The sequence below is a fragment of the Balaenoptera borealis genome (assembly GCF_965194805.1).
Source record: "Balaenoptera borealis genome assembly, chromosome: 6".
NCBI classification, from domain to species: Eukaryota; Metazoa; Chordata; class Mammalia; order Artiodactyla; family Balaenopteridae; genus Balaenoptera; species Balaenoptera borealis.
In genome coordinates, this window is record NC_138863.1 from 21023104 (window position 1) to 21032922 (window position 9819).

Sequence of the window (9819 nt, forward strand, 5' to 3'; positions counted from 1 at the left end):
GAGCAGAGAGGACTCTTGAGAACCGAGTGCTCTCTGAAGGGGTCCTATCACTGCATTATAAGAGCACAAGATCTGTCTGCAAATATTATTCTTATGGTCTTACAAAAACTGCAGGGAGATGCCAGATTTCTTCAAGTTATGAATTATAATATCCAGCTGATCTCTGCTGAATGGGCTGCTGAGGTCAGTGAACACTTCAATATGCCTCTTCTCAAACTTCTTTCCACTAGAAGAGAGAGTTAGCATGTTAAGAAATCATTCTCCTGAATTATTTCCTACACATTCAAATGTACTTGGTCACTGAGCAGAAAAAGGGTAAGGAATGAATCCAGCTCCAGCTAACAAAAGTGATTACATTCTAGAAGCCCGTGTGCTGCAGATGCTCAGCTAGGTTCCTACTAAACATATAACCAACCCAGTTGTGACTCACACTTTGAACATCTTAGGCAAAATTTCTGAGCATTATGGAAATATTATGTCTCTGATTTCCTAACTTTAACTTCAGTTAAAGATGTGGTCACTACGATAAAAAAGGATCCCCTTCCAGCCTCCACAGAGGTACGTACAAGCAACTCTCCCAGGTACTACAATTATAGCCTTGCAAGGGTTCATTTTCCAAATGGTCTGATTCCACACAGAAAGGCTCATTTCCAACCCTCTTCAGTTGAGATACTTACACAGTTTCTTGTTGAATCAAATCCATGCACACAATGAGGGCATCCAGAACTCAGCTAGTTAAGGGCAGAAGATAACACCAAACAGTCCCTTTATCCCAAGAACATGCAACTTTTTTCCAGTGAAATCCACAGTGCTGGAAATTGTGGACACTGGGCTGACGGTGTGATGATTTAAAAGTACTCGCGCAAGTGCCCTTCTTCCAAGTCTATTTCACTAACATATATTCACATATGTTATAAATCAAAGTACACTTCCTGAAACATATAAACAGGAAAAATGAAATAAACCAAAAGGTAATCTGACATATTCCGCTCATTTAATGAAAAATTATGATGCCATTTTACAGTATCTAGAACCCATTTTCTGTGATTACAGTCCATTCTTACACATGAAGTGAGCCATAATGTAGCATCTGTAAGTCACTCCCAGCACAGCAGCACCTCCCAGTGACCAGGGATGGCACCACTGTTTAGAAAAATAAGAGGAACCCCTTAAAACCAGGGCACCTGTGGAAGAAATTGTTAGTCTCACAGTTTGGGTATCAGTCTGATTTTTGGCATACAAATATCCTCCATCCAGGAAGGCTAGGAGAATGCTAATGCTATACTCTTCTAAAAATATCTTCTCTACGTCCAAACATTTCCAACCATTGCCACCACCAAACCCTCTACACATAGTCAACACGTACACCCCCTTCTGATACCTCCCAACCTCTCAATGTCACTAGTGCAGAGAAGGAGCAAGTGACTGCAGGGCGTGGAGTCCAGGCACCCAACCCAACCTAGTTAATTTCACATTCAGTCCTAACACACATCACCTCCATGTCCTCAGAGCCAAGAACGTCCATATACTCAGAGCTAGGACTCTTAGAGAACCTCACCAAACTAGATTACAATTCCCCAGATTAAAGGAAATGTCTTAAGAGTCTTCTCTGGCTGAAAAAGGATACAGTCAGCTTGTTGAGAACCTGGTTGGATTTTGCTTTCAATGTCCTCCAGCAAGTCAAAATCCGGCAGCATCAGGTGTCTGTGCACTGTGATGTTCTGATACTGGTCCTCACCAGCAAGGGCGTTCTCAGTGCCATCTGTACCGAAAAGGACTAACGCGATTTCATCCTTGCTCTCAGCAAACACCTAGAGAAGCAGGTTAGAAGGCTGAAATCATACAATATCACCTGGAAACCATTAGATATCTAACCTTCAGGGAGCAAGACAACCATACCTCCCTATGGCAGGGCCCTGGGGCCACCGTCAACAATAGAATATTGGGCTAACTGGTCTGTGGGAATGATGGGCAATGATAATTCCTAGGTTCTAAGCAGACATTTTCATTGACTACAGTTTCCATCCTTTCAGCACAATTTGTGGTGGAGGAATGGGAGGGCAGTAACTGCTCTTGATGAGTTTCTTTGATTTGCTTCCACCCAAATCAGACTCTCATTCTCAGTGAAAACTAATGATGTATAATTTGAGAAGATTTTAGTCTGTCTTTCTGGAATGACTATACAAAGTTTAAATTTTCCAGAGATTAAAAATAAATTGCTGATTCATATTCTATATCCCAGCAATTTCACTTACAGGTATATATACTGCAGAGAAGTTCCTGCACATGTACGCAAGGAGACAAGAGATAAGAAAGTTCCAGTTCACCTCAGCACTGTTTATAACAGGGCAAATCTGAAAACTAACTATCCATCAACTGAAGAATGCAAAAGCACACTGCAAAATATTTATACAATGGAATATTACACTCTAGTAAAAAAAAAATGAATAAATTTGTACAATGTTTACCAACATGAATAAATCTCAAAAACATAAGATTGAGAAAATTAAGTTGTGGAATTATATGTACTGAATAATACTATTACGTACACTTTTGAGAGCTTCATACAATACTAAATATTATTTATAAATACACTGAGATCCAAGGTATAAAATATGTACAGTAATAACTATGAAAATTCTGAGGAAAGGAGGGAAAGAAGAGGAAAGAAAAGGGCTGGGAGGGGATACACAAGGGGCTTTAAGTTAACATTTTATTTTTTAAGAAAAAAAAAAGAAAAAGAAATCAAACAAATATAGTAAAACTTTAGGGCTTTTGTAGTTCTAGACAATGGGAAAACAGCTTTCCATTATATTATTCTCTGTGTTTGCTTCTTTTATGAAGCATTCCATAATGAAATATGAAAACAAGAAATAGTATGCGACACAAAAGGCAGTCCTGTTCCCACCTAGTTATTAACAGAAGACTTCTGTATCAGTAAAAAGAACACTGCATGGGCACAGGATGGAATTCTGTCATTCTTCACCTCTGTTTGGTCTGTTAAATTCCCCAATCTGTTAACAACTCCAGCTGCAATTGCCAGTTGTACATGGAGGGAAGGTCCCAGCTGCTGGGGCTCAAATATTTCCAGCACACCAGTGGGGCAGGGCAGCTAGAATTCTAGCTGCCTCCTGCACAAGAATTCATCTTAAGGCAAGGTAATCTTGCTCGACAACAAAACCTCAGTCAGGAGAGGGGAGGAAATTTGAATGCAGCGTGGGAGCGGCACCAGGTTTGGTCTCCCAGCCTTCCAGATTTCACTCCGACTCCCATGCGAGGGGCAGAGCCAAAAATAAAAACTGAAAGCACTGTTTCCCTTTTTTAAAAAAAATCTATACTACATTAGGGCACAGCAGCACTACTTGAATACAACCAACACAAATTACTATAACCAAGAATGGGGTTAGAAGCATTCTCGTCTTCTTTGACACATTAAGGACTCCAGGTTATCAGAATTTGTAAAAATCTAGGATGACAGGTGGGAGGTAATAGTGCCCAGGAGAAAAGGCAACACCCAGAAAAAAACAGCAGACGTGTCCAGAGGAGTAGCGAATGAAGCAGAACTTCATGGACTTCGCAAAAGTAGCGGTCAGACCAGGTAGAAAGGGCAGAAATTAATAATAATGGTAGTAGTAGTAATAATGATAGTAATAAAAACACATATAGCGTTTACAATACGTCAAGTACTAAGTACTTTATCTTAGAGATATTCACAGAGGCACCGTGGTAGAGAGTCTTCAAGACGGCCTCCATCCATTCCTTCTCTCTCTGTATTTGGAGGCTACCCCTTCAAACAACAGGGGACTCTAATTCCTGTCCCCTCCCCACCCCACTGAGTGTGAGATAGCTTAGCGACCTGATTGAGTAATAGAAGGCAGTGGAAATGACCTTCTGGGATTTCTAGAGGTAGGTCATAAAAAGCCACATAAGCAGGTCTCTTAGAATATCCACTCTTGGAACACTCCTTTTTAGAACCAACTGCTATACTGTGAGCATCCCAAGCTACATGGAGAGGCCACAGGTAAGGGTTGTGGGGGACAGCCCCAACCGAGCTCACAGCCCCCAGAAGGCATAACTACCAGGCACAGGGGTGAGCCATCTTGGATGTACGTACAGCCCCACCGAGCCTTCAGATGACTCAGCACCAGCCACCACGTGAGTACACCTGCACAGGAGGCCTCACAGAGAACCACCCAACTCACACGCCCAGTCATCTCACAGAACCGTGAGGGATGATTTTTTTTAATGTCATTTAAGACACTAAGTTTGGGGAGGGTAGTTTGTAACCAGTAAACGATAACTGGAATAGGCACAAAGTAGTTGAAAGACTTATTCAAGATTGCAAGGTTAGTCAGTATCATGGCAGAGCAAGGATTCAAACCCAGGCCATCTGGCTCTAGAGATTACACATTTAAACATCACATTGCCTCTTGCTTCTGATAAAAGTTGTAATATCCAGTGGAGGAGCCAAAACGAGAAAAGAAAAACATATCAGGCGCCAGCGGTAGTATATGAGTATATGTAAGAATAACTCCTCAGATTCCCCAAAACACTGAGGGTGGACAACATAGAGAGGCTGGTATCTTGCATTATTAAGTGGAAGCAACAAGCAGTTAAACCATGAGTTACATACAAGCTCAAGACCAATCTGAATCTTACCTGTCGCTGCACAAACATGGTCATCACCTTCTTTGCTAGTTCAAATGGGGATTCTTCACCAGGAAAGGAGTTACTCATGGCAAAACGCACATCCATACACAGCACCACAGCTGCCTGGAAAAAAAGTCCCAAAGAACATGTGAGAAAATGTTATTAATGGTCATTAAAAAAAGAAACAAAAGAGATGTCCTTTACTTATTTCACCCAAAGATATTCAGGGTATGCATGATAAAGGGAAGGGAGGTGTTCTACTTAGAGAATGTACATAAGGCACATAAATTTTCACTATGGAGAAACTTTAAATAGTCCTGATATTTCCTGAAAGCTAGAAAGTATCTGCCAGGACAGGAGCACGCTCCAAGTAGCTGCTGCTCCTCTGGCCTGAGCCTGAGCATAAATCCACGGGGAGGAGATGTGAAAACAACCTGCAGGCTAGAGCTAAGTCCAGCCCAGCTGAGCCCAAAATATTACACATCAAACCAAATGCAACTGATATGCTGACCCACAGTATGAGTACAGATGCTTTTGTTGTAAGCCACTGACTTGGGGTGTAGTTTGTTATAAAGCATTTTGGTGGCAATAGGTGACTGTCACAATCTATATATGCTAAAATTATACACTCCAATAATTTGAATCAGTTTGTAAACTGGGAATCTAAAATGAAGACTAAGACACCATATCTATTCTAGTAGGGGACACAGACACATAAATGATACCAGCACAATATTCCATGACCGAGGTATACAGTGGACACTAAGAGAGCACACAGGAGGGGCATCTACCCAAGACTGGTGGAAGGGATAGAGGACGGGTAAGGAGGCAGAAAAGGCCTCCTGGATATGATCCTTGGGTGAACCTTAAAGAATGAGTAGGCAGAATGGGAGAAAACACTTGCAAACAAAGCAACTGATAAAGGATTAACCTCCAAAATATACAAGCAGCTCACAGAGCTCAATATCAAAACACCAAACAACCCAATCCAAAAATGGGCAGAAGACCTAAACAGACATTTCTCCAAAGAAGACATACAGATTGCCAACAAACACATGAAAAGATGTTCAACATCACTAATCATCAGAGAAATGCAAATCAAAACCACAATGGCCATTATCAAAAAAATCTACAAACAATAAATGCCGGAGAGGGTGTGGAGAAAGTGGAACCTTCCTGCACTGTTGGTGGGAATGTAAATTGATAGAGCCACTTTGGAGAACAGTATGGAGTTTCCTTAAAAAAACTAAAAATAGAACTACCACATGACCCAGCAATCCCACCACTGGCCAAATACCCTGAGAAAACCATAATTCAAAAAGATACATGTGGGCTTCCCTGGTGGTGCAGTGGTTAAGAATCCGCCTGCCAATGCAGGGGACACGGGTTCAAGCCCTGGTCCAGGAAGATCCCACAAGCCACGGAGCAACTAAGCCCGTGCGCCACAACTACTGAGCCTGCTCTCTAGAGCCTGTGAGCCACAACTACTGAGCCCGTATGCCACAACTACTGAAGACCTCGTGCCTAGAGCCCATGCTCTGCAATAAGAGAAGCCACCGCAATGAGAAGGCTGCGCACCGCAACGAAAGAGTAGCCCCCCCTCGCCGCAACTAGAGAAAGTCCGCGCGCAGCAACGAAGACTCAACACAGCCAAAAATAAATAACTAAATAAATTTATTTTTTAAAAAAAGGTACATGTACCACAATGTTCATTGCAGCACTATTTACAATAGCCAGGACATGGAAGCAACCTAAGTGTCCATCAACAGATGAATGGATAAAGAAGATGTGGCACGTATATAAAATGGAATATTACTCAGCCATAAAAAAGGAACGAAATTGAGTTATTTGTAACGAAGTGGATGGACCTAGAGTCTGTCATACAGAGTGAAGTAAGTCAGAAAGAGAAAAACAAATACCATATGCTAATGCACATATATGGAATCTAAGAAACATACCATATACTAACGCACATATATGGAATCTAAAAAACGGTACTGATGAACCTAGTGGCAGGGCAGGAATAAAGACGAAGATGTAGAGAATGGACTTGACGACACGGTCGGGGGGGGGCGGGGGTGAAGCTGGGATGAAGTGAGAGAGTAGCACTGACATATATACACTACCAAATATAGAATGGATGGCTAGTGGGAAGCTGCTGCATAGCACAGGGAGATCAGCTCGATGCTTCGTGACGACCTAGAGGGGTGGGATAGGGAGGGTGGGAGGAAGGCTCAAGAAGGAGGGGATATGGGGATATATGTATACATATAGCTGATTCACTTTGTTGTACAGCAGAAACTAACACAACATGTAAAGCAATTATGCTCCAATAAAGATATATAAAAGAAAGAATGAGTAGGAGTCGGTCATGTGAACAAGGGGAGTTTTAGGCAGAGGAAACCAAATAAATAAAGACACCTGGTCATTGGCTAGCAATCATGTATGTAGGGGACTAAGGAAATAGGGCAAACATAAACTAAAAGTAAAATGGATACATGTAAAGTTCTGTATTTGGCAACCAAAGTTTAACTGAATTGGGCTGGAGGAGACCTGAACAAATAGCAGCTCACAATTTCAGGGTGGATTATAAAATGACATTATAAAATGTCACCAGTAGGACATGGCTACAGGAGTACATTCCCCACACCTACCCCATTCCATCCTCCAAAATGTTTTCAGTCCTATCAATGGTGTAGTAAATTTAAGGAAGGAAAAGACAGGTTTTATGGTTTAAAAAAAAAAAAACTAAATTAGATCCCAGGAGACCTGGGATCCAGCCCCATCTTTATTACCAAGTAGCTAAATTCTTGGGCATGTCACTTAAATTCACTGTTAATTTGTGGAGGCAGGAAGCAGTTGTTGGACTAGATGAGATCTAAGTTATTTTCCAGAGCTAACATTCTTTGACACTGACAGTCTCACCTGTGCTTTGTACTGATCAGACCACATTGGACAAACGGTGAGCAGTTCTGATCATCACATCTTACGAGAAACACTAATTACAACTGAACATGAAATGAGCAGCTTGGAGAAGGATCTGGAGAATACGTGACCTGAGGAACAGGTGGGAAAAACTGGCTATTTGAACCAGACGAGAAGATTTAGAGGAACCTGACTGTTATCCTCAAAAAGTTGACAGCTGTGTTATAAAAAGATAGCTCCGCAAGAGAGACAATAGATCAACAGATGGAAGCTATAGAGAGATTGATCTGACACCATATTAAGGGAGAAAAAATAATATTTAGAAGTAATAAATGAAAGAACTACTGTTTTCTGAAGCAATGATCTCCTGACCCTAAAACTGTTTGAAAAACCTAGATGAGATCCTATCAGGGATGTTATAAGATGATCTCTAATTCGGTTACACCTCAGGCAAGGCAAAACATGGAAAGGAAAGACTATTTAAGTTTTTTCCCTAGTTTACAAAGAATTAAACATAATGCATTAATATTAAGAGAGTTCTAGATTATAAATAGCATGTTTGGAGAAAGGGTGGTAATAAACTACAAAATTCCTTTGAGAGCAATAAAATTTACATCCCATAGTTTCAATGCTCTGAGCGTAAGAACCTTTAAAAAGTTAAGAGTCCCCAAACACGCTGCTGCACCTATTTAATATATGTTCATAAAAGCTACTTTTATGAACAGAAAACTCTAAACCAGAGGACTAAAGGTCCTTTGCCAGGAATCAGGTATCCAAAATATGGCATCAAAGGGTTTCACAGTATGGAAGTTCTTATCTGAAAGCAGAAGAATGGTCTATGTAATACCTCATGCTCCCTTCTGGTAGCAGTTAAGAAAACCAGGAGAAAGAAATTGAGCAGCATGGCAACCCTTCATTTAAGCACTGAAGCAATACAGGCTATTAGAATTCTGCTGAAAGTTCACCTGCCATAAACTGCTGCTTCATTAGCGCTGAAAGTTTTCAGCAGCTGAAAGGAATAAAGGAGGTGAGTGGCATATGTTCATAATCATTTTAATCAGCATTTCCCTAGGGGGAGCTGAGGAGACTAGGGATCAGCTGCTCCAACTCCTATCTTGTTTATCTGTATACCAAATGCCTAATAAAGGGCCTAGTTTTGAATAGACGGATGGATAGACCGATGGATGGATGAATGAATGAACAAGTCCTTGGAACACACCTCCCTCTAGAGACCCTTCAGAGACAACTACCACTCTCTGCCTATATTGAAAATGCCATTTTAAAAATTCATCGCAATGTTATTAACCTGGGTCACTGAGGGTCATAGATTCCTAGCAAGAGAGACATTCTCCCGGACACTGAAAGCAGAAAGCCTGTGTTCAAATTCAGATTCTACCACTTGTGGACTGGGTGACCTTGGGCTAATCACTTCACTTTCTTTAGGCCTCGGTTTTCTCACCTGTAAACTGGGGATAAAAGTTTTCAACTCATGGGCTTGTTGTGAAGATTAAATGAGACCGGAATAAAGCGTTAGATCAGTGCCTCACCAGAGTAAGCTTTCGCAATAAATGCGAAATATTAGATTATTATAGAGGTAATAAGACGTTTTACATTTCAAGTTATTTTACTCTCAATCCTTCTCTGAAGTTTTACAAGCCTGTGGGATTGGTTCGTATCGTGGCTAACTTCCATTCTCACAGATTTTTAAAACCCAGATTCAGAAGTAATGGAGGAGTCGGAGGTAGGCTGGGATAGGGAGGTACGGAGGGGAGGTCGGAGGGGGATGGAAAGCAGGATGAGGACCGGTGGAGAGGAAGTGAGAGGATGGAAGGGCTGAGTAGGCGGCGGGGGTGGGGAGTGGGCGAGGCTCAAACTCCCGCCTGAAGACTCCAAATCGCCAGCTTTTCTCACAGCGCATCCCTCGACCCCGGCCCTACTGATCCAGCCCACCACCGGGATCTCTCTTCCTCACTCCTTGGCACCGCCATGCTCCCATGATTCCTGCTTCCGAACCACCTTTTCCGGACCCCCGGCACAGGCAAGGCCCAAGCCTACAGATGTTCCTACCTTATTCCCCGACCACGCCATGTTGAGGTTCCGCAAGCGCCTTGGTCGCCTCTTCCGAGCGGGAACCTGCGGCGCCGAAGCTCAGTTCCGCCGGACTCGGAGCTGGAGGGTCGCAGGAAGAGCCGATTTCCGCGGAGGCTGGAAGGGGCGGGGAAACTGTACGTCGACGCTCTGAGC

General features: G+C 42.3%; 1 protein-coding gene across 3 annotated transcripts in view; it reads right to left on the reverse strand.

Annotated features, from left to right (window-relative positions):
- The window catches only part of XRCC5 (X-ray repair cross complementing 5), a 97327-nt gene extending 87517 nt beyond the window's left edge, over nucleotides 1-9810 (reverse strand). For 2 of the 3 annotated variants that reach the window (XR_014246218.1, XM_082397666.1), the window contains exons 1-5: nucleotides 9643-9803; nucleotides 4660-4773; nucleotides 1628-1811; nucleotides 678-726; nucleotides 104-226 (exon numbers count right to left, since the gene is read on the reverse strand). Coding sequence is in view for 2 of the 3 variants with exons in the window: in XM_082397666.1 (XP_082253792.1) it covers nucleotides 104-226; nucleotides 678-726; nucleotides 1628-1811; nucleotides 4660-4773; nucleotides 9643-9663 (491 nt within the window). In the remaining variant the exon portion in view is untranslated. Of the gene's footprint in view, nucleotides 1-103; nucleotides 227-677; nucleotides 727-1627; nucleotides 1812-4659; nucleotides 4774-9642 lie in introns of all 3 variants that reach the window. The other variant, XM_082397665.1, reaches the window with a different exon arrangement.
- Nucleotides 9811-9819: the final 9 nt, after the last annotated feature.